Source organism: Oncorhynchus tshawytscha, linkage group LG01 (assembly GCF_018296145.1).
Source record: "Oncorhynchus tshawytscha isolate Ot180627B linkage group LG01, Otsh_v2.0, whole genome shotgun sequence".
NCBI lineage: Eukaryota > Metazoa > Chordata > Actinopteri > Salmoniformes > Salmonidae > Oncorhynchus > Oncorhynchus tshawytscha.
The window spans coordinates 5846983-5872116 of record NC_056429.1 but is presented as its reverse complement, the minus strand read 5'-3'; the positions used below and the strand labels follow the sequence as shown (position 1 = coordinate 5872116).

Genomic DNA, 25134 nt, shown 5'->3' with positions numbered 1-25134 from the left:
GAGCAGCACCCACCACATCCTAGGTCGTTAACCAACTCTTTAAACTCCCAGAGCAGCACCCACCACATCCTAGGTCGTCAACCAACTCTTTAAACTCCCAGAACAGCACCCACCACATCCTATGTCGTCAACCAAATCTTTAAACTCCCAGAGCAGCACCCACCACACCCTAGGTCGTCAACCAAATCTTTAAACTCCCAGAGCAGCACCCACCACACCCTAGGTCGTCAACCAACTCTTTAAACTCCCAGAGCAGCACCCACCACACCCTAGGTCGTCAACCAACTCTTTAAACTCCCAGAGCAGCACCCACCACACCCTAGGTCGTCAACCAACTCCTTAAACTCCCAGAGCAGCACCCACCACATCCTAGGTCGTCAACCAACTCTTTAAACTCCCAGAGCAGCACCCACCACATCCTAGGTCGTCAACCAACTATTTAAACTCCCAGAACAGCACCCACCATCCTAGGTCGTTAACCAACTCTTTAAACTCCCAGAGCAGCACCCACCACATCCTAGGTCATTAACCAACACTTTAAACTCCCAGAGCAGCACCCACCACATCCTAGGTCGTCAACCAACTCTTTAAACTCACAGAGCAGCACCCACCACACCCTAGGTCGTCAACCAACTCTTTAAACTCCCAGAGCAGCACCCACCACATCCTAGGTCGTCAACCAACTCTTTAAAGTCCCAGAGCAGCACCCACCACACCCTAGGTCGACAACCAACTCTTTAAAGTCCCAGAGCAGCACCCACCACACCCTAGGTCGTCAACCAACTCTTTAAAGTCCCAGAGCAGCACCCACCACACCCTAGGTCGTCAACCAACTCTTTAAACTCCCAGAGCAGAACCCACCACACCCTAGGTCATCAACCAACTCTTTAAAGTCCCAGAGCTGCACCCACCACACCCTAGGTCGTCAACCAACTCTTTAAACTCCCAGAGCAGAACCCACCACACCCTAGGTCGTCAACCAACTCTTTAAACTCCCAGAGCAGAACCCACCACATCCTAGGTCGTCAACCAACTCTTTAAACTCCCAGAGCAGCACCCACCACATCCTAGGTCGTCAACCAACTCTTTAAACTCCCAGAGCAGCACCCACCACATCCTAGGTCGTCAACCAACTCTTTAAATTCCCAGAGCAGCACCCACCACACCCTAGGTCGTCAACCAACTCTTTAAACTCCCAGAGCAGCACCCACCACACCCTAGGTCGTCAACCAACTCTTTAAACTCCCAGAGCAACACCCACCACACCCTAGGTCGTCAACCAAATCTTTAAACTCCCAGAGAAGCACCCACCACATCCTAGGTCGTTAACCAACTCTTTAAACTCCCAGAGCAGCACCCACCACATCCTAGGTCGTCAACCAACTCTTTAAACTCCCAGAACAGCACCCACCACATCCTATGTCGTCAACCAAATCTTTAAACTCCCAGAGCAGCACCCACCACACCCTAGGTCGTCAACCAAATCTTTAAACTCCCAGAGCAGCACCCACCACACCCTAGGTCGTTAACCAACTCTTTAAACTCCCAGAGCAGCACACACCACACCCTAGGTCGTTAACCAACTCTTTAAACTCACAGAGCAGCACCCACCACACCCTAGGTCGTTAACCAACTCTTTAAACTCCCAGAGCAGCACCCACCACACCCTAGGTCGTTAACCAACTCTTTAAACTCCCAGAGCAGCACCCACCACATCCTAGGTCATTAACCAACTCTTTAAACTCCCAGAGCAGCACCCACCACATCCTAGGTCGTCAACCAACTCTTTAAACTCCCAGAGCAGCACCCACCACATCCTAGGTCGTCAACCAACTCTTTAAACTCCCAGAGCAGCACCCACCACATCCTAGGTCGTCAACCAACTCTTTAAACTCCCAGAGTAGCACCCACCACACCCTAGGTCGTCAACCAACTCTTTAAACTCCCAGAGCAGCACCCACCACACCCTAGGTCGTCAACCAACTCTTTAAACTCCCAGAGCAGCACCCACCACACCCTAGGTCGTCAACCAACTCTTTAAACTCCCAGAGCAGCACCCACCACACCCTAGGTCGTCAACCAACTCCTTAAACTCCCAGAGCAGCACCTACCACATCCTAGGTCGTCAACCAACTCTTTAAACTCCCAGAGCAGCACCCACCACACCCTAGGTAGTCAACCAACTCTTTAAACTCCCAGAGCAGCACCCACCATCCTAGGTCGTTAACCAACTCTTTAAACTCCCAGAGCAGCACCCACCACATCCTAGGTCATTAACCAACACTTTAAACTCCCAGAGCAGCACCCACCACATCCTAGGTCGTCAACCAACTCTTTAAACTCACAGAGTAGCACCCACCACACCCTAGGTCGTCAACCAACTCTTTAAACTCCCAGAGCAGCACCCACCACACCCTAGGTCGTCAACCAACTCTTTAAACTCCCAGAGCAGCACCCACCACACCCTAGGTCGTCAACCAACTCTTTAAACTCCCAGAGCAGCACCCACCACACCCTAGGTCGTCAACCAACTCTTTAAACTCCCAGAGCAGCACCCACCACACCCTAGGTCGTCAACCAACTCCTTAAACTCCCAGAGCAGCACCTACCACATCCTAGGTCATCAACCAACTCTTTAAACTCCCAGAGCAGCACCCACCACACCCTAGGTAGTCAACCAACTCTTTAAACTCCCAGAGCAGCACCCACCATCCTAGGTCGTTAACCAACTCTTTAAACTCCCAGAGCAGCACCCACCACACCCTAGGTCGTTAACCAACTCTTTAAACTCCCAGAGCAGCACCCACCACACCCTAGGTCGTTAACCAACTCTTTAAACTCCCAGAGCAGCACCCACCACATCCTAGGTCATTAACCAACTCTTTAAACTCCCAGAGCAGCACCCACCACATCCTAGGTCGTCAACCAACTCTTTAAACTCCCAGAGCAGCACCCACCACATCCTAGGTCGTCAACCAACTCTTTAAACTCCCAGAGCAGCACCCACCACATCCTAGGTCGTCAACCAACTCTTTAAACTCCCAGAGTAGCACCCACCACACCCTAGGTCGTCAACCAACTCTTTAAACTCCCAGAGCAGCACCCACCACACCCTAGGTCGTCAACCAACTCTTTAAACTCCCAGAGCAGCACCCACCACACCCTAGGTCGTCAACCAACTCTTTAAACTCCCAGAGCAGCACCCACCACACCCTAGGTCGTCAACCAACTCCTTAAACTCCCAGAGCAGCACCTACCACATCCTAGGTCGTCAACCAACTCTTTAAACTCCCAGAGCAGCACCCACCACACCCTAGGTAGTCAACCAACTCTTTAAACTCCCAGAGCAGCACCCTCCATCCTAGGTCGTTAACCAACTCTTTAAACTCCCAGAGCAGCACCCACCACATCCTAGGTCATTAACCAACACTTTAAACTCCCAGAGCAGCACCCACCACACCCTAGGTCGTCAACCAACTCTTTAAACTCCCAGAGCAGCACCCACCACATCCTAGGTCGTCAACCAACTCTTTAAACTCCCAGAGTAGCACCCACCACACCCTAGGTCGTCAACCAACTCTTTAAACTCCCAGAGCAGCACCCACCACACCCTAGGTCGTCAACCAACTCTTTAAACTCCCAGAGCAGCACCCACCACACCCTAGGTCGTCAACCAACTCTTTAAACTCCCAGAGCAGCACCCACCACACCCTAGGTCGTCAACCAACTCCTTAAACTCCCAGAGCAGCACCTACCACATCCTAGGTCATCAACCAACTCTTTAAACTCCCAGAGCAGCACCCACCACACCCTAGGTAGTCAACCAACTCTTTAAACTCCCAGAGCAGCACCCACCATCCTAGGTCGTTAACCAACTCTTTAAACTCCCAGAGCAGCACCCACCACACCCTAGGTCGTTAACCAACTCTTTAAACTCCCAGAGCAGCACCCACCACACCCTAGGTCGTTAACCAACTCTTTAAACTCCCAGAGCAGCACCCACCACATCCTAGGTCATTAACCAACTCTTTAAACTCCCAGAGCAGCACCCACCACATCCTAGGTCGTCAACCAACTCTTTAAACTCCCAGAGCAGCACCCACCACATCCTAGGTCGTCAACCAACTCTTTAAACTCCCAGAGCAGCACCCACCACATCCTAGGTCGTCAACCAACTCTTTAAACTCCCAGAGTAGCACCCACCACACCCTAGGTCGTCAACCAACTCTTTAAACTCCCAGAGCAGCACCCACCACACCCTAGGTCGTCAACCAACTCTTTAAACTCCCAGAGCAGCACCCACCACACCCTAGGTCGTCAACCAACTCTTTAAACTCCCAGAGCAGCACCCACCACACCCTAGGTCGTCAACCAACTCCTTAAACTCCCAGAGCAGCACCTACCACATCCTAGGTCGTCAACCAACTCTTTAAACTCCCAGAGCAGCACCCACCACACCCTAGGTAGTCAACCAACTCTTTAAACTCCCAGAGCAGCACCCTCCATCCTAGGTCGTTAACCAACTCTTTAAACTCCCAGAGCAGCACCCACCACATCCTAGGTCATTAACCAACACTTTAAACTCCCAGAGCAGCACCCACCACACCCTAGGTCGTCAACCAACTCTTTAAACTCCCAGAGCAGCACCCACCACACCCTAGGTCGTCAACCAACTCCTTAAACTCCCAGAGCAGCACCCACCACACCCTAGGTCGTCAACCAACTCTTTAAACTCCCAGAGCAGCACCCACCACACCCTAGGTAGTCAACCAACTCTTTAAACTCCCAGAGCAGCACCCACCACATCCTAGGTCGTTAACCAACTCTTTAAACTCCCAGAGCAGCACCCACCACATCCTAGGTCGTCAACCAAATCTTTAAACTCCCAGAGCAGCACCCACCACACCCTAGGTCGTCAACCAAGTCTTTAAACTCCCAGAGCAACACCCACCACATCCTAGGTCGTTAACCAACTCTTTAAATTCCCAGAGCAGCACCCACCACATCCTATGTCGTCAACCAAATCTTTAAACTCCCAGAGCAGCACCCACCACACCCTAGGTCGTCAACCAAATCTTTAAACTCCCAGAGCAGCACCCACCACACCCTAGGTCGTTAACCAACTCTTTAAACTCCCAGAGCAGCACACACCACACCCTAGGTCGTTAACCAACTCTTTAAACTCACAGAGCAGCACCCACCACACCCTAGGTCGTTAACCAACTCTTTAAACTCCCAGAGCAGCACCCACCACACCCTAGGTCGTTAACCAACTCTTTAAACTCCCAGAGCAGCACCCACCACATCCTAGGTCATTAACCAACTCTTTAAACTCCCAGAGCAGCACCCACCACATCCTAGGTCGTCAACCAACTCTTTAAACTCCCAGAGCAGCACCCACCACATCCTAGGTCGTCAACCAACTCTTTAAACTCCCAGAGTAGCACCCACCACACCCTAGGTCGTCAACCAACTCTTTAAACTCCCAGAGCAGCACCCACCACACCCTAGGTCGTCAACCAACTCATTAAACTCCCAGAGCAGCACCTACCACATCCTAGGTCGTCAACCAACTCTTTAAACTCCCAGAGCAGCACCCACCACACCCTAGGTAGTCAACCAACTCTTTAAACTCCCAGAGCAGCACCCACCATCCTAGGTCATTAACCAACTCTTTAAACTCCCAGAGCAGCACCCACCACATCCTAGGTCATTAACCAACACTTTAAACTCCCAGAGCAGCACCCACCACATCCTAGGTCGTCAACCAACTCTTTAAACTCACAGAGTAGCACCCACCACACCCTAGGTCGTCAACCAACTCTTTAAACTCTCAGAGCAGCACCCACCACACCCTAGGTAGTCAACCAACTCTTTAAACTCCCAGAGCAGCACCCACCACACCCTAGGTCGTTAACCAACTCTTTAAACTCCCAGAGCAGCACCCACCACACCCTAGGTCGTTAACCAACTCTTTAAACTCCCAGAGCAGCACCCACCACATCCTAGGTCGTCAACCAACTCTTTAAACTCCCAGAGCAGCACCCACCACATCCTAGGTCGTCAACCAACTCTTTAAACTCCCAGAGCAGCACCCACCACACCCTAGGTCGTCAACCAACTCTTTAAACTCCCAGAGCAGCACCCACCACACCCTAGGTCGTCAACCAACTCTTTAAACTCCCAGAGCAGCACCCACCACACCCTAGGTCGTCAACCAACTCTTTAAACTCCCAGAGCAGCACCCACCACACCCTAGGTCGTCAACCAACTCCTTAAACTCCCAGAGCAGCACCCACCACACGCTAGGTCGTCAACCAACTCTTTAAACTCCCAGAGCAGCACCCACCACACCCTAGGTAGTCAACCAACTCTTTAAACTCCCAGAGCAGCACCCACCACATCCTAGGTCGTTAACCAACTCTTTAAACTCCCAGAGCAGCACCCACCACATCCTAGGTCGTCAACCAACTCTTTAAACTCCCAGAGCAGCACCCACCACACCCTAGGTCGTCAACCAACTCTTTAAACTCCCAGAGTAGCACCCACCACACCCTAGGTCGTCAACCAACTCTTTAAACTCCCAGAGCAGCACCCACCACACCCTAGGTCGTCAACCAACTCATTAAACTCCCAGAGCAGCACCCACCACACCCTAGGTCGTCAACCAACTCTTTAAACTCCCAGAGCAGCACCCACCACACCCTAGGTCGTCAACCAACTCCTTAAACTCCCAGAGCAGCACCTACCACATCCTAGGTCGTCAACCAACTCTTTAAACTCCCAGAGCAGCACCCACCACACCCTAGGTAGTCAACCAACTCTTTAAACTCCCAGAGCAGCACCCACCATCCTAGGTCATTAACCAACTCTTTAAACTCCCAGAGCAGCACCCACCACATCCTAGGTCATTAACCAACACTTTAAACTCCCAGAGCAGCACCCACCACATCCTAGGTCGTCAACCAACTCTTTAAACTCACAGAGTAGCACCCACCACACCCTAGGTCGTCAACCAACTCTTTAAACTCTCAGAGCAGCACCCACCACACCCTGGGTAGTCAACCAACTCTTTAAACTCCCAAAGCAGCACCCACCACACCCTAGGTCGTTAACCAACTCTTTAAACTCCCAGAGCAGCACCCACCACACCCTAGGTCGTTAACCAACTCTTTAAACTCCCAGAGCAGCACCCACCACATCCTAGGTCGTTAACCAACTCTTTAAACTCCCAGAGCAGCACCCACCACATCCTAGGTCGTCAACCAAATCTTTAAACTCCCAGAGCAGCACCCACCACACCCTAGGTCGTCAACCAACTCTTTAAACACCCAGAGCAGCACCCACCACATCCTAGGTCGTCAACCAACTCTTTAAACTCCCAGAGCAGCACCCACCACACCCTAGGTCGTCAACCAACTCTTTAAACTCCCAGAGCAGCACCCACCACACCCTAGGTCGTCAACCAACTCCTTAAACTCCCAGAGCAGCACCCACCACACGCTAGGTCGTCAACCAACTCTTTAAACTCCCAGAGCAGCACCCACCACACCCTAGGTAGTCAACCAACTCTTTAAACTCCCAGAGCAGCACCCACCACATCCTAGGTCGTTAACCAACTCTTTAAACTCCCAGAGCAGCACCCACCACATCCTAGGTCGTCAACCAACTCTTTAAACTCCCAGAGCAGCACCCACCACACCCTAGGTCGTTAACCAACTCTTTAAACTCCCAGAGCAGCACCCACCACACCCTAGGTCGTTAACCAACTCTTTAAACTCCCAGAGCAGCACCCACCACATCCTAGGTCGTTAACCAACTCTTTAAACTCCCAGAGCAGCACCCACCACATCCTAGGTCGTCAACCAACTCTTTAAACTCCCAGAGCAGCACCCACCACATCCTAGTTCGTCAACCAACTCTTTAAACTCCCAGAGCAGCACCCACCACACCCTAGGTCGTCAACCAACTCTTTAAACTCCCAGAGCAGAACCCACCACACCCTAGGTCGTCAACCAACTCTTTAAACTCCCAGAGCAGCACCCACCACACCCTAGGTCGTCAACCAACTCTTTAAACTCCCAGAGCAGCACCCACCACATCCTAGGTCGTTAACCAACTCTTTAAACTCCCAGAGCAGCACCCACCACATCCTAGGTTGTCAACCAACTCTTTAAACTCCCAGAGCAGCACCCACCACATCCTAGGTCGTCAACCAAATCTTTAAACTCCCAGAGCAGCACCCACCACATCCTAGTTCGTCAACCAACTCTTTAAACTCCCAGAGCAGCACCCACCACATCCTAGGTCCTTAACCAACTCTTTAAACTCCCAGAGCAGCACCCACCACACCCTAGGTCGTCAACCAACTCTTTAAAGTCCCAGAGCAGCACCCACCACATCCTAGGTCGTAAACCAACTCTTTAAACTCCCAGAGCAGCACCCACCAGACCCTAGGTCGTCAACCAACTCTTTAAACTCCCAGAGCAGCACCCACCACACCCTAGGTCGTCAACCAACTCTTTAAACTCCCAGAGCAGCACCCACCACATCCTAGGTCGTCAACCAACTCTTTAAACTCAGGGCAGGACATTACTGGGAATTATTGAATAGCCCACGAGAACATCAGATTCAGGTGGTGCAAAGGGACAAGGTCTGTGTCCCAAAATGGCACCCTATTCTCTATATAGTGCACTACTTTTGACCAGAGCCCCCGATCAAATGAAGTGCACGGGGAATAGGGTGCCGTTTGGGATGCAAACCCAGTATTTTAACATGTAATTAGACACCAAGGATCTCTTGGCCTTTAAATTATTTTTTTATACATAATACATCAAGACAGACGGTAACATTCCCTTAGGCAGGCCTGAAGGTTTAATAAGAGGTTTAATGCTTAGAGGGAGTCTTAGCATCCTGCCATTGAATAGAATAAAGCACACCACTTGTATTTTAACGCAATCCTTTTGGAGGTGGCGTTGCAGCTATGATGAAGAGAGAGCCCCACTCTCTTGGTGGAAAGGCTTTTATGGAGAGAAAAAAAAGAGGCACAAGACAACCAATTTTATAATTTTTATATGAAATAAAATGCTTGCTTGTGAAGAAGGTGTTGTTGTGTATGTTTTGTGTTTTTACTGGCAGTAAGGTGCCTTGTATATCTGCACTACTAATTATTTACCTTTTATTTAACCAGGCAAGTCAGTTAAGAACAAATTCTTATTTTCAATGACGGCCTAGGAACAGTGGGTTAACTGCCTGTTCAGGAAATCCTTGTCTCATCACAAGAAAAAGGGGTAAAATAAAAAATAAAAAAATATATATTGTAGCTGCCAGGATATTCTCCAATATACTGCTGCAGACTGACAACATATTCTCCAGTATACTGAAGCAGACTGCCAACATATTCTTTAATATAATGTAGCTAACAACATATTCTCCAGTATATTATAGCAGACTGCCAACATATTCTACAATATACTGTTTCAGACTGCCAACATATTCTCCAATATACTGTTTCAGACTGCCAACATATTCTCCAATATACTGTTTCAGACTGCCAACATATTCTCCAGTGTACTATAGCTACCAAACATATTCTCCAATGTACTATAGCTACCAAACATATTATCCAATGTACTATAGCTACCAAATATTTTCTCCAATATACTGTAGCAGACTGCCAACATATTCTCCAATATATTGACGCAGACTGCCAACATATTCTACAATATATTGAAGCAGCCTGCCAACATATTCTCCATTATACTGTAGTAGCCTGTCTTAATTTTCCCATTATACTGTGGCACCCTGCCAAGATATTCACCAATAAGCTGTAGCTGCCAACACATTCCCTAATATACTATAACTGTCAACATATTTTCCAATATACAGCGGGCTGCCAAAATAATCTCCAATACACTAGAGGACTGTCAACATATTCTCCAATATATTGTAGCAGACTGCCAAAATATTCTCCAATATATTGTAGCAGACTGCCAAAATATTCTCCAATATATTGTAGCAGACTGCCAACATATTCTCCAGTATACTGTAGCAGACTGCCAACATATTCTCCAATATACTATAGCAGACTGCCAACATATTCTCCAATATACTGTAGCAGACTGCCAACATATTCTCCAATATACTGTAGCAGCCAACATCTTCTCCAATATTCTGTTGCAGACTACCAACATATTCTCCAATGTATTCTAACTGCCAACATATTCTATACTTTACTGTAGCAGGCTGCCAATATATTCTCCAATATACTGTAGCAGGCTGCTAATATATTCTCCAATATACTGTAGCAGGCTGCCAATATATTCTCCAATATAATGTAGCTTCCAACATATTCTCCAATATACTATAGCTTCCAACATATTCTCCAATATACTATAGCTTCCAACATATTCTCCAATATACTATAGCTTCCAACATATTCTCCAGTATACTGTAGCTGCCAACACATTATCCAATATATTGTAAATGACTGCCAACATATTATCCAATATATTGTAAATGATTGGCAACATATTCTCCAATATACTGTAGCAGACTGCCAACATATTCTCCAATATATTGTAACTGTCAACATATTATTCAATATACTGTGGCAGACTGCCAACATATTCTCCAGTATACTATAGCTTCCAACATATTCTCATGTATACTGTAGCTGCCAACACATTATCCAATATATTGTAAAAGACTGGCAACATATTCTCCAATATATTGTAGCTGCCAACATATTCTCCAATATATTGTAGCTGCCAACATATTCTCCAATATATTGTAGCTGCCAACATATTCTCCAATATATTGTAGCTGCCAACATATTCTCCAATATATTGTAGCTGCCAACATATTCTCCAATATATTGTAGCTGCCAACATATTCTCCAATATATTGTAGCTGCCAAGATATTCTCCAATATATTGTAGCTGCCAAGATGTTCTCCAATATATTGTAGCTGCCAGGATATTCTCCAATATATTGTAACTGCCAACATATTATTCCCCACTCAGGTGGCGTAGGTGTCTTGTTATCTGCTCTTATAAACCATTCTAGTACCACCCTTTGTATGCATGCAGCTGAACTATCTCCTGCTACATCTGATGCTTGTAGTGCATGGACGATAATGCTTTCGTTGACCTCACTGACTAACTGAAATCTGTTGACTTTTGTGTTTGGAGAAAAACTAAAACAAGAAAGCAACAGGTTGTAAGAAATACAAAGAAATGTTGACACATTCTCAGAAATGTATTGGCTTGTACTTGAGTGAAAACACTGCAGTGTACTGTACTGAAAACACTGCATTGTACTGTACTGAAAACACTGCATTGTACTGTACTGAAAACACTGCATTGTACTGTACTGAAAACACTGCATTGTACTGTACTGAAAACACTGCATTGTACTGTACTGAAAACACTGCAGTCCACTGTACTCAACTTTCAGTGTACTGTACTGAAAACACTGCAGTGTACTGTACTGAAAACACTGCATTGTACTGTACTGAAAACACTGCATTGTACTGTACTGAAAACACTGCATTGTACTGTACTGAAAACACTGCATTGTACTGTACTGAAAACACTGCATTGTACTGTACTGAAAACACTGCATTGTACTGTACTGAAAACACTGCATTGTACTGTACTGAAAACACTGCATTGTACTGTACTCAACTTTCAGTGTACTGTACTGAAAACACTGCATTGTACTGTACTGAAAACACTGCAGTGTACTGTACTCAACTTTCAGTGTACTGTACTGAAAACACTGCAGTGTACTGTACTCAACTTTCAGTGTACTGTACTGAAAACACTGCAGTGTACTGTACTCAACTTTCAGTGTACTGTACTGAAAACACTGCAGTGTACTGTACTCAACTTTCAGTGTACTGTACTGAAAACACTGCAGTGTACTGTACTCAACTTTCAGTGTACTGTACTGAAAACACTGCATTGTACTGTACTGAAAACACTGCATTGTACTGTACTGAAAACACTGCATTGTACTGTACTCAACTTTCAGTGTACTGTACTGAAAACACTGCATTGTACTGTACTGAAAACACTGCAGTGTACTGTACTCAACTTTCAGTGTACTGTACTGAAAACACTGCAGTGTACTGTACTCAACTTTCAGTGTACTGTACTGAAAACACTGCAGTGTACTGTACTCAACTTTCAGTGTACTGTACTGAAAACACTGCAGTGTACTGTACTCAACTTTCAGTGTACTGTACTGAAAACACTGCATTGTACTGTACTGAAAACACTGCATTGTACTGTACTGAAAACACTGCAGTGTACTGTACTCAAAACACTGCATTGTACTGTACTGAAAACACTGCATTGTACTGTACTGAAAACACTGCATTGTACTGTACTGAAAACACTGCATTGTACTGTACTGAAAACACTGCATTGTACTGTACTGAAAACACTGCAATGTACTGTACTGAAAACACTGCATTGTACTGTACTGAAAACACTGCATTGTACTGTACTGAAAACACTGCAATGTGCTGTACTCAAAACACTGCAGTGTACTGTACTCAAAATGTTCAGTGCCCTGTGCTCAACTTTCAGTGTACTGTACTCAACTTTCAGTGCACTGTACTTAAAACCTTCAGTGTACTGTACTCAAATCTTTCAGTGCATTGTACTCAAAACATGCTGCACTGTACTGTACTCAAAACACTCTCTGTTTTCCAACTGAAGGTTATGACAAGCCTTGGAGCGCCCTAAACAGCATGTCTGGCATGAGCGTGAGTGGCCTGGGCGGCCATGACACCTCTGGAGTGTCGTCCTCCTGCGTTGCCGCGCTACCCTGCAGTCCATCCTGTCTCATCCAGCACTCCCACTCCCCCATCCCATCCATTCTCTGAACTCTAGCATGGTTCACCAGGACACTTTGGCCCTGTCCAGAATCAACCCCTAACGGTAGACCCGGACAACCCACTAGACACTTTTGGAGATCTGAGAGGATTGGATAGGTGTAGGCAATATGGTGATAGCGCCACCTAGCCTATCAGAGGGCAAGGTGGAGTTGTCACCGTATTTTATTGCGTAGTTACACCTCTCCAATCCTCTCAGATCTCTAGGGGTTGTTTCTGGACAAATCCTATCACTATGTGACCTGACCTCTCGCTACTGCTCTCTCCTCTCTCTACTTCTCTCTCCTCTCTCTACTGCTATCTCCTCTCTCTACTTCTTTCTCCTCTCTCTACTGCTCTCCACTCTCTCTACTGCTCTCCCCTCTCTCTACTGCTCTCCCCTCTCTCTACTGCTCTCCCCTCTCTCTACTGCTCTCCCCTCTCTCTACTGCTCTCCCCTCTCTCTACTGCTCTCTCCTCTCTCTACTGCTCTCCCCTCTCTCTACTGCTCTACCCTCTCTCTACTGCTCTCTCCTCTCTACTGCTCTCCCTAGTGCTCTCTCCTCTCTTTGGTTTTACTATTGCCCTTACTCCTCCCTACTGCTCTCTCCTCTCTCTACTGCTCTCTTCTCTCTCTACTGCTCTCTCCTCTCTCTACTGCTCTCCCCTCTCTCTACTGCTCTCTCCTCTCTCTACTGCTCTCCCCTCTCTCTACTGCTCTCCCCTCTCTCTACTGCTCTCCCCTCTCTCTACTGCTCTCTCCTCTCTACTGCTCTCCCTAGTGCTCTCTCCTCTCTTTGGTTTTACTATTGCCCTTACTCCTCCCTACTGCTCTCTCCTCTCTCTACTGCTCTCTTCTCTCTCTACTGCTCTCCCCTGTCTCTACTGCTCTCCCCTCTCTCTACTGCTCTCCCCTCTCTCTACTGCTCTCCCCTCTCTCTACTGCTCTCTCCTCTCTACTGCTCTCCCTAGTGCTCTCTCCTCTCTACTGCTCTCTCCTCTCTACTGCTCTCTCCTCTCTACTGCTCTCCCTAGTGCTCTCTCCTCTCTACTGCTCTCTCCTCTCTACTGCTCTCTCCTCTCTACTGCTCTCTCCTCTCTACTGCTCTCCCTAGTGCTCTCTCCTCTCTACTGCTCTCTCCTCTCTACTGCTCTCCCTAGTGCTCTCTCCTCTCTACTGCTCTCTCCTCTCTACTGCTCTCCCTAGTGCTCTCTCCTCTCTACTGCTCTCTCCTCTCTACTGCTCTCTCCTCTCTACTGCTCTCCCTAGTGCTCTCTCCTCTCTACTGCTCTCTCCTCTCTACTGCTCTCCCTAGTGCTCTCTCCTCTCTACTGCTCTCTCCTCTCTACTGCTCTCTCCTCTCTACTGCTCTCCCTAGTGCTCTCTCCTCTCTACTGCTCTCTCCTCTCTACTGCTCTCCCTAGTGCTCTCTCCTCTCTACTGCTCTCTCCTCTCTACTGCTCTCTCCTCTCTACTGCTCTCCCTACTGCTCTCTCCTCTCTACTGCTCTCTCCTCTCTACTGCTCTCCCTAGTGCTCTCTCCTCTCTACTGCTCTCCCTACTGCTCTCTCCTCTCTACTGCTCTCTCTACTGCTCTCTCCTCTCTACTGCTCTCTCCTCTCTACTGCTCTCTCCTCTCTACTGCTCTCTCCTCTCTACTGCTCTCCCTAGTGCTCTCTCCTCTCTACTGCTCTCTCCTCTCTACTGCTCTCTCCTCTCTACTGCTCTCCCTAGTGCTCTCTCCTCTCTACTGCTCTCTCCTCTCTACTGCTCTCTCCTCTCTACTGCTCTCCCTAGTGCTCTCTCCTCTCTACTGCTCTCTCCTCTCTACTGCTCTCTCCTCTCTACTGCTCTCTCTAGTGCTCTCTCCTCTCTACTGCTCTCCCTAGTGCTCTCTCCTCTCTACTGCTCTCTCCTCTCTACTGCTCTCTCCTCTCTACTGCTCTCTCTAGTGCTCTCTCCTCTCTACTGCTCTCCCTAGTGCTCTCTCCTCTCTACTGCTCTCTCCTCTCTACTGCTCTCTCCTCTCTACTGCTCTCCCTAGTGCTCTCTCCTCTCTACTGCTCTCCCTAGTGCTCTCTCCTCTCTACTGCTCTCTCCTCTCTACTGCTCTCTCCTCTCTACTGCTCTCCCTAGTGCTCTCTCCTCTCTACTGCTCTCTCCTCTCTACTGCTCTCTCCTCTCTACTGCTCTCCCTAGTGCTCTCTCCTCTCTACTGCTCTCTCCTCTCTACTGCTCTCCCTAGTGCTCTCTCCTCTCTACTGCTCTCTCCTCTCTACTGCTCTCCCTAGTGCTCTCTCCTCTCTACTGCTCTCTCCTCTCTACTGCTCTCTCCTCTCTACTGCTCTCTCCTCTCTACTGCTCTCTCCTCTCTACTGCTCTCTCCTCTCTACTGCTCTCCCTAGTGCTCTCTCCTCTCTACTGCTCTCTCCTCTCTACTGCTCTCCCTAGTGCTCTCTCCTCTCTACTGCTCTCTCCTCTCTACTGCTCTCTCCTCTCTACTGCTCTCCCTACTGCTCTCTCCTCTCTACTGCTCTCTCCTCTCTACTGCTCTCTCCTCTCTACTGCTCTCTCCTCTCTACTGCTCTCCCTAGTGCTCTCTCCTCTCTACTGCTCTCTCCTCTCTACTGCTCTCCCTAGTGCTCTCTCCTCTCTACTGCTCTCTCCTCTCTACTGCTCTCTCCTCTCTACTGCTCTCCCCTCTCTCTACTGCTCTCTCCTCTCTACTGCTCTCCCTAGTGCTCTCTCCTCTCTACTGCTCTCTCCTCTCTACTGCTCTCCCTAGTGCTCTCTCCTTACTCCCGCGTTCCTCTTTTGCTTTCCTTTTTCTTTTCTTTTTTTTTCCGTCTCCAATTTATCTCCAAATTGAAATAATGGTACAACTGCTCCCAAGACAAGGTCTTAGCATGGGAGTCTCAGCTGCTCCCAAGACAAGGTCTTAGCATGGGAGTCTCAGCTGCTCCCAAGACAAGGTCTTAGCATGGGAGTCTCAGCTGCTCCCAAGACAAGGTCTTAGCATGGGAGTCTCAGCTGCTCCCAAGACAAGGTCTTAGCATGGGAGTCTCAGCTGCTCCCAAGACAAGGTCTTAGCATGGGAGTCTCAGCTGCTCCCAAGACAAGGTCTTAGCATGGGAGTCTCAGCTGCTCCCAAGACAAGGTCTTAGCATGGGAGTCTCAGCTGCTCCCAAGACAAGGTCTTAGCATGGGAGTCTCAGCTGCTCCCAAGACAAGGTCTTAGCATGGGAGTCTCAGCTGCTCCCAAGACAAGGTCTTAGCATGGGAGTCTCAGCTGCTCCCAAGACAAGGTCTTAGCATGGGAGTCTCAGCTGCTCCCAAGACAAGGTCTTAGCATGGGAGTCTCAGCTGCTCCCAAGACAAGGTCTTAGCATGGGAGTCTCAGCTGCTCCCAAGACAAGGTCTTAGCATGGGAGTCTCAGCTGCTCCCAAGACAAGGTCTTAGCATGGGAGTCTCAGCTGCTCCCAAGACAAGGTCTTAGCATGGGAGTCTCAGTTGCTCCCAAGACAAGGTCTTAGCATGGGAGTCTCAGCTGCTCCCAAGACAAGGTCTTAGCATGGGAGTCTCAGCTGCTCCCAAGACAAGGTCTTAGCATGGGAGTCTCAGCAGCTCCAAAGACAAGGTCTTAGCATGGGAGTCTCAGCTGCTCCCAAGACAAGGTCTTAGCATGGGAGTCTCAGCAGCTCCCAAGACAAGGTCTTAGCATGGGAGTCTCAGCTGCTCCCAAGACAAGGTCTTAGCATGGGAGTCTCAGCTGCTCCCAAGACAAGGTCTTAGCATGGGAGTCTCAGCAGCTCCAGTACATTGTCACACGGGCCTCTTTGCATGGATTGCCTAGTTCAGAGGCAGAGAGAGCTCCAGTAAAGCATTGATGATATACTAGTCTGATATGTGATTCTACAGGATATTGTCCCCTATTGTCTATTTGTTCTACCTTTCTATCATTGCCTGTTGCTCTGTTGTTTTTGATTTCTCATACTTTTTCCGTTCTATATTAACAACTTTCTCATCTGCTTTTTTATAACAAAACTTGTGAAATAAAGACAATTTCATAAGATGTATTTAACCCCTGCTTTAAAATGTTTATGATGCTGAAGCTATGGTTTTACTTATTGGGAGCGAACAGCTGCCTGCTGTTTGCTGGTGTCCCAAATGACACCCTATTCCCTACATAGTGCACTACTTTAGACCAGAGACCCTATGGGTCCTGGTCAAATGTTGTGCACTTTATAGGGAATATGGTGCCATTTGGGACACAGAGGTTGTTGAGTATCTCCCACGAAGTATTTCCTTGTTGCAAAGTGAAGAAGTTCTGAATACAGGATGTGTATGATGAGACAAAGACTTTATATCTCTGAGAGTGGCAGTATAGATTTCACATCTGGAATGAGTAGAGATCTGATGATGATTCTGGAATGAGCAAGAGATTTAGAATGATGATGATTCTAGAATGATGAAGAGATCTAGAATGATGATGATTCTAGAATGATGAAGAGATCTAGAATGGTGATAATTCTAGAATGATGAAGAGATCTAGAATGATGATGATTCTAGAATGATGAAGAGATCTAGAATGATGATGATTCTAGAATGATGAAGAGATCTAGAATGATGATGATTCTAGAATGACAATTTTTCTGAGACTAGTGATGATGATACGTTTTTTGTCAACAGAAACTAAACTTTCGTTTCATTTGCATGTGTTGCATGAGATTATGTTCAACGAGAAGCTAACTGTGTCACACGTAAGAAAAACATGTTGCGTTCTTTCAAAAGCTTCTTCTTCTTCTATTATACACATTCTGAAGCAGCTTATTCTATAGCAAGAGACTCATAGCAGAACAATTCATGTAGCTGCCATGTTTTGCCTTTCCCAAATTCATGTATTGTTTACTTACTATGTGGTTTTAGGAAATTATTTTTTATATAGGAACCTACTTTCAAAAGAGTAACACTTGACTTAATATACCAGACTTCATTAAGATTTACTAGTGAGATAATATGAACTGTTTTCCGGTTTAACAATACATAATGATACACAGTCTGCAGACATGATGATATATCGTTTACACCTGTACTTAGGCAGTAAAACATAGAGAAAAAGCACTTTATCAAGTCTCGAGTTGACTTATTTATCAGACAAATTAAATCCTAATAAAATATATATCCTGCTTTTTTTGGGCAAGGTTTTCCATTTCCTTTTGTCTGATCATGTCTCTTCTGTGGTGGTGCTTGATGTTAATTGTTAAAACTCTTGTGAAGATTAAATATCAAAAGAGATACAGGTGAACTATATGTTCGTACGTAATGCAATTATATAAGGGTACAGTACAGTATGTTTTTTTGGGGGGAGGAGCATGCATGTATTTTACATTATGCAAAAGAAAAGTATTCAAATACAAAATGTAAATTAAAAAAATCATTGCATGAAATAAATTTTGTATACAACAGTGTTTTAGACTCTGTTTTTTATTTAACAGACAAAACATGCATTCATGTTTGTAACTTTTTCGTTAGCATATAGCTAGTCCGTTGTATAGCCTATGGTACATGGGTGTAGGTTCAAAGAGTGCTTCCATGACTTGGGACTATGGGAGCATGACACAATGTCCAAACAAAGCATGGCAACTACTGACTGAACCTCTGACACAACAACAGCATGATCTGGGCATGAGTATCAACATTCTCAACAATCCAACCTTTAGGAAACAAACAGTACATCTCAGTGTGATGCCTTGATTCTAAGCATGGGAGATACATGGTCAAACTGACACCTTTACCATGATGACAAGCAGAGTGCATTTTACAGAGTCATTCCACCACCCGCCGCCATACACTGTTCTAGTAGAGATATCCTAGTGTACCTGTCCTCTACACTGTTCTAGTAGAGATATCCTAGTCTACCTGTCCTCTACACTGTTCTAGTAGAGATATCCTAGTCTACCTGTCCTCTACACTGTTCTAGTAGAGATATCCTAGTCTACCTGTCCTCTACACTGTTCTAGTAGAGATATCCTAGTCTACCTGTCCTCTACACTGTTCTAGTAGAGATATCCTAGTCTACCTGTCCTCTACACTGTTCTAGTAGAGATATCCTAGTCTACCTGTCCTCTACATTGTTCTAGTAGAGATATCCTAGTCCACCTGTCCTCTACACTGTTCTATTAGAGATATCCCAGTCCACCCGCCGCCATACACTGTTCTAGTAGAGATATCCTAGTCTACCTGTCCTCTACACTGTTCTAGTAGAGATATCCTAGTCTACCTGTCCTCTACACTGTTCTAGTAGAGATATCCTAGTCTACCTGTCCTCTACACTGTTCTAGTAGAGATATCCTAGTCTACCTGTCCTCTACACTGTTCTAGTAGAGATATCCAAGTCTACCTATCCTCTACACTGTTCTAGTAGAGATATCCTAGTCCACCTGTCCTCTACACTGTTCCAGTAGAGATATCCTAGTCCACCTGTCTTCTACACTGTTCTAGTAGAGATATCCAAGTCTACCTGTCCTCTACACTGTTCTAGTAGAGATATCCAAGTCTACCCCCCGCCATACAGTGTTCTAGTAGAGATATCCTAGTTAACTGTCCTCTACACTGTTCTAGTAGAGAGATCCAAGTCTACCCCCCGCCATACACTGTTCTAGTAGAGATATCCTAGTCCACCTGTCTTCTACACTGTTATATTAGAGATATCCCAGTCCACCCGCCGCCATACACTGTTCTAGTAGAGATATCCTAGTCTACCTGTCCTCTACACTGTTCTAGTAGAGATATCCTAGTCTACCTGTCCTCTACACCGTTCTAGTAGAGATATCCTAGTCTACCCGCCCCCATAAACTGTTCTAGTAGAGATATCCTTGTTACCTGTCCTCTACACTGTTCTAGTAGAGATATCCTAGTCTACCTGTCCTCTACACTGTTCTAGTAGAGATATCCTAGTCCACCTGTCCTCTACACTGTTCTAGTAGAGATATCCTAGTCTACCTGTCCTCTACACTGTTCTAGTAGAGATATCCTAGTCTACCTGTCCTCTACACTGTTCTAGTAGAGATATCCTAGTCCACCTGTCCTCTACACTGTTCTAGTAGAGATATCCTAGTCCACCTGTCCTCTACACTGTTCTAGTAGAGATATCCTAGTGTACCTGTCCCCTACACTGTTCTAGTAGAGATATCCTAGTCTACCTGTCCTCTACACTGTTCTAGTAGAGATATCCAAGTCTACCCCCGCCATACACTGTTCTAGTAGAGATATCCAAGTCTACCTGTCCTCTACACTGTTCTAGTAGAGATATCCAAGTCTACCCCCCGCCATACACTGTTCTAGTAGAGATATCCTAGCCCACCTGTCCTCTACACTGTTCTATTAGAGATATCCCAGTCCACCCGCCACCATACACTGTTCTAGTAGAGATATCCTAGTCTACCTGTCCTCTACACTGTTCTAGTAGAGATATCCTAGTCTACCTGTCCTCTACACTGTTCTAGTAGAGATATCCTAGTCTACCTGTCCTCTACACTGTTCTAGTAGAGATATCCTAGTCCACCTGTCCTCTACACTGTTCCAGTAGAGATATCCTAGTCTACCTCCCACCATACACTGTTCTAGTAGAGATATCCTAGTCCACCTGTCCTCTACACTGTTCCAGTAGAGATATCCTAGTCTACCCCCCACCATACACTGTTCCAGTAGAGATATCCTAGTCTACCTGTCCTCTACACTGTTCCAGTAGAGATATCCAAGTCTACCTATCTCTACACTGTTCCAGTAGAGATATCTTAGTCTACCTGTCCTCTACACTGTTCTAGTAGAGATATCCTAGTCCACCTGTCCTCTACACTGTTCCAGTAGAGATATCCTAGTCTACCTGTCCTCTACACTGTTCTAGTAGAGATATTCTAGTCTACCTGTCCTCTACACTGTTCTAGTAGAGATATCCTAGTCTACCCCCCACCATACACTGTTCCAGTAGAGATATCCTAGTCTACCTGTCCTCTACACTGTTCCAGTAGAGATATCCTAGTCTACCTGTCCTCTACACTGTTCTAGTAGAGATATCCTAGTCCACCTGTCTTCTACACTGTTCTAGTAGAGATATCCTAGTCCACCTGTCCTCTACACTGTTCTAGTAGAGATATCCTAGTCTACCCCCCGCCATACAGTGTTCTAGTAGAGATATCCTAGTTAACTGTCCTCTACACTGTTCTAGTAGAGAGATCCAAGTCTACCCCCCGCCATACACTGTTCTAGTAGAGATATCCTAGTCCACCTGTCTTCTACACTGTTATATTAGAGATATCCCAGTCCACCCGCCGCCATACACTGTTCTAGTAGAGATATCCTAGTCTACCTGTCCTCTCCACTGTTCTAGTAGAGATATCCTAGTCTACCTGTCCTCTACACCGTTCTAGTAGAGATATCCTAGTCTACCCGCCCCCATAAACTGTTCTAGTAGAGATATCCTTGTTACCTGTCCTCTACACTGTTCTAGTAGAGATATCCTAGTCTACCTGTCCTCTACACTGTTCTAGTAGAGATATCCTAGTCTACCTGTCCTCTACACTGTTCTAGTAGAGATATCCTAGTCTACCTGTCCTCTACACTGTTCTAGTAGAGATATCCTAGTCCACCTGTCCTCTACACTGTTCCAGTAGAGATATCCTAGTCCACCTGTCCTCTACACTGTTCTAGTAGATATATCCTAGCCCACCTGTCCTCTACACTGTTCCAGTAGAGATATCCTAGGTCACCTGTCCTCTACACTGTTCTAGTAGAGATATCCAAGTCTACCTGTCCTCTACACTGTTCTAGTAGAAATATCCTAGTCACCTGTCCTCTACACTGTTCCAGTAGAGATATCCTAGTCTACCTGTCCTCTACACTGTTCTAGTGGAAATATCCTAGTCCACCTGTCCTCTACACTGTTCTAGTAGAGATATCCAAGTCTACATGTCCTCTACACTGTTCTAGTAGAGATATCCAAGTCTACCCCCGCCATACACTGTTCTAGTAGAGATATCCAAGTCTACCTGTCCTCTACACTGTTCTAGTAGAGATATCCAAGTCTACCCCCGCCATACACTGTTCTAGTAGAGATATCCTAGCCCACCTGTCCTCTACACTGTTCTATTAGAGATATCCCAGTCCACCCGCCGCCATACACTGTTCTAGTAGAGATATCCTAGTCTACCTGTCCTCTACACTGTTCCAGTAGAGATATCCTAGTCTACCTCCCACTACACTGTTCTAGTAGAGATATCCTAGTCCACCTGTCCTCTACACTGTTCCAGTAGAGATATCCTAGTCTACCCCCCACCATACACTGTTCCAGTAGAGATATCCTAGTCTACCTGTCCTCTACACTGTTCCAGTAGAGATATCCTAGTCTACCCCCCATCATACACTGTTCTAGTAGAGATATCCTAGTCCACCTGTCCTCTACACTGTTACAGTAGAGATATCCAAGTCTACCTATCTCTACACTGTTCCAGTAGAGATATCTTAGTCTACCTGTCCTCTACACTGTTCTAGTAGAGATATCCTAGTCCACCTGTCCTCTACACTGTTCCAGTAGAGATATCCTAGTCTACCTGTCCTCTACACTGTTCTAGTAGAGATATTCTAGTCTACCTGTCCTCTACACTGTTCCAGTAGAGATATCCTAGTCTACCCCCCACCATACACTGTTCTAGTAGAGATATCCTATTCCACCTGTCCTCTACACTGTTCCAGTAGAGATATTCTAGTCTACCTGTCCTCTACACTGTTCTAGTAGAGATATCCTAGTCCACCTGTCCTCTACACTGTTCTAGTAGAGATATCCTAGTCTACCTTTCCTCTACACTGTTCCAGTAGAGATATCCTAGTCTACCCCCACCATACACTGTTCTAGTAGAGATATCCTAGTCCACCTGTCCTCTACACTGTTCCAGTAGAGATATCCTAGTCTACCTGTCCTCTACACTGTTCTAGTAGAGATATCCTAGTCCACCTGTCCTCTACACTGTTCTAGTAGAGATATTCTAGTCTACCTGTCCTCTACACTGTTCTAGTAGAGATATCCTAGTCTACCCCCACCATACACTGTTCCAGTAGAGATATCCTAGTCTACCTGTCCTCTACACTGTTCCAGTAGAGATATTCTAGTCTACCTGTCCTCTACACTGTTCCAGTAGAGATATCCTAGTCTACCTGTCCTCTACACTGTTCCAGTAGAGATATTCTAGTCTACCTGTCCTCTACACTGTTCCAGTAGAGATATCCTAGTCTACCCCCCACCATACACTGTTCTAGTAGAGATATCCTATTCCACCTGTCCTCTACACTGTTCCAGTAGAGATATCCTAGTCTACCTGTCCTCTACACTGTTCTAGTAGAGATATCCTAGTCCACCTGTCTTCTACACTGTTCTAGTAGAGATATCCTAGTCCACCTGTCCTCTACACTGTTCTAGTAGAGATATCCTAGTCTACCTTTCCTCTACACTGTTCCAGTAGAGATATCCTAGTCTACCCCCCACCATACACTGTTCTAGTAGAGATATCCTAGTCCACCTGTCCTCTACACTGTTACAGTAGAGATATCCAAGTCTACCTGTCCTCTACACTGTTCCAGTAGAGATATCCTAGTCTACCTGTCCTCTACACTGTTCTAGTAGAGATATCCTAGTCCACCTGTCCTCTACACTGTTCTAGTAGAGATATTCTAGTCTACCTGTCCTCTACACTGTTCTAGTAGAGATATCCTAGTCTACCCCCACCATACACTGTTCCAGTAGAGATATCCTAGTCTACCTGTCCTCTACACTGTTCCAGTAGAGATATTCTAGTCTACCTGTCCTCTACACTGTTCCAGTAGAGATATCCTAGTCTACCCCCCACCATACACTGTTCTAGTAGAGATATCCTATTCCACCTGTCCTCTACACTGTTCCAGTAGAGATATCCTAGTCTACCTGTCCTCTACACTGTTCCAGTAGAGATATTCTAGTCTACCTGTCCTCTACACTGTTCTAGTAGAGATATCCTAGTCCACCTGTCCTCTACACTGTTCTAGTAGAGATATCCTAGTCTACCTGTCCTCTACACTGTTCTAGTAGAGATATCCTAGTCCACCTGTCCTCTACACTATTCCAGTAGAGATATTCTAGTCTACCTGTCCTCTACACTGTTATAGTAGAGATATCCTAGTCCACCTGTCCTCTACACTGTTCTAGTAGAGATATCCTAGTCCACCTGTCCTCTACACTGTTCCAGTAGAGATATCCTAGTCTACCTGTCCTCTACACTGTTCCAGTAGAGATATTCTAGTCTACCTATCAACCATCTCCATCACAAATATGTCATTTGTTGTAATAATTGTCTGTGTTGTTTTGTTTTTGATATGTTTGTAGAGACTACCCAGCGACAGCCTCGGAGCAGACCAGCAGCATCAGACTCAGTTTGTGTAATGAACCATGGTGTTCCCACCACGATATGTCTGTCCCATAATAAGACCCCCTCACCGCAACACCAGCCCCCCATCTGATAATACAGTAGCCTTGTTTGTTGTGTGTATAAAATTAGCAGTTTTTAACAAATGGGTGTTACACTGGCAACCTGTACATCACAAACCAAATGGCACCTCATTCCCAATGTAGGGCACTACTTTTGAACAGGATTATTCCCACCTACTGTATGCAGGCCCTCGGTCAAAAGCAGTGCACTACATAGGGAATAGGGTGCCATTTTGTTTTAAGACACATCCTAACTCAGCATCGTTGTAGTACAGAGGGAGTGTTGTTGTCAAGCCTCATGTAGCTCAGTATCTGTGACTGGTTATTGTGCTGTAATGTGCTGTAATGCTCTGTGCCTATTTTTTTTGGTGTGTATGTGCCTGTATATACGCTTTTGTGTGCAGAAGTTGTGTACTACTACTAGTACTCTCAAATGTTTTTGGGAGTGATTATCAAATATTTGTGTGCTGCTTCTGTTTTAAAAAAAACGTGTTTACTTCGATTACTTATATCCATAGAACTAGAATGAGATTCTTTTTATATCCATAGAACTAGAATGAGATTCTTTTTATATCAATAGAACTAGAATGAGATTCTAGAATGAGATTCTTTAATGAGATTCTAGAATGAGATTCTTTTTATATCCATAGAACTAGAATGAGATTCTAGAATGAGATTTTTTTTATGAGATTCTATTTCTATCACCCCTTCCCCAAAAAATGATCAGCAAGTCTTCA

At 46.2% G+C, this 25134-nt stretch overlaps 1 protein-coding gene across 1 annotated transcript in view; it reads left to right on the top strand.

Moving 5' to 3' along the window:
- kcnc1b (potassium voltage-gated channel, Shaw-related subfamily, member 1b) overlaps positions 1 to 13229 on the top strand; it is a 78616-nt gene extending 65387 nt beyond the window's left edge. The window contains 1 exon segment of the mRNA XM_042322003.1: positions 12729 to 13229. Within this exon segment, the coding sequence (XP_042177937.1) occupies positions 12729 to 12895 (167 nt within the window). The 3' untranslated portion in view covers positions 12896 to 13229.
- The last annotated feature ends 11905 nt before the right edge of the window (positions 13230 to 25134 follow it).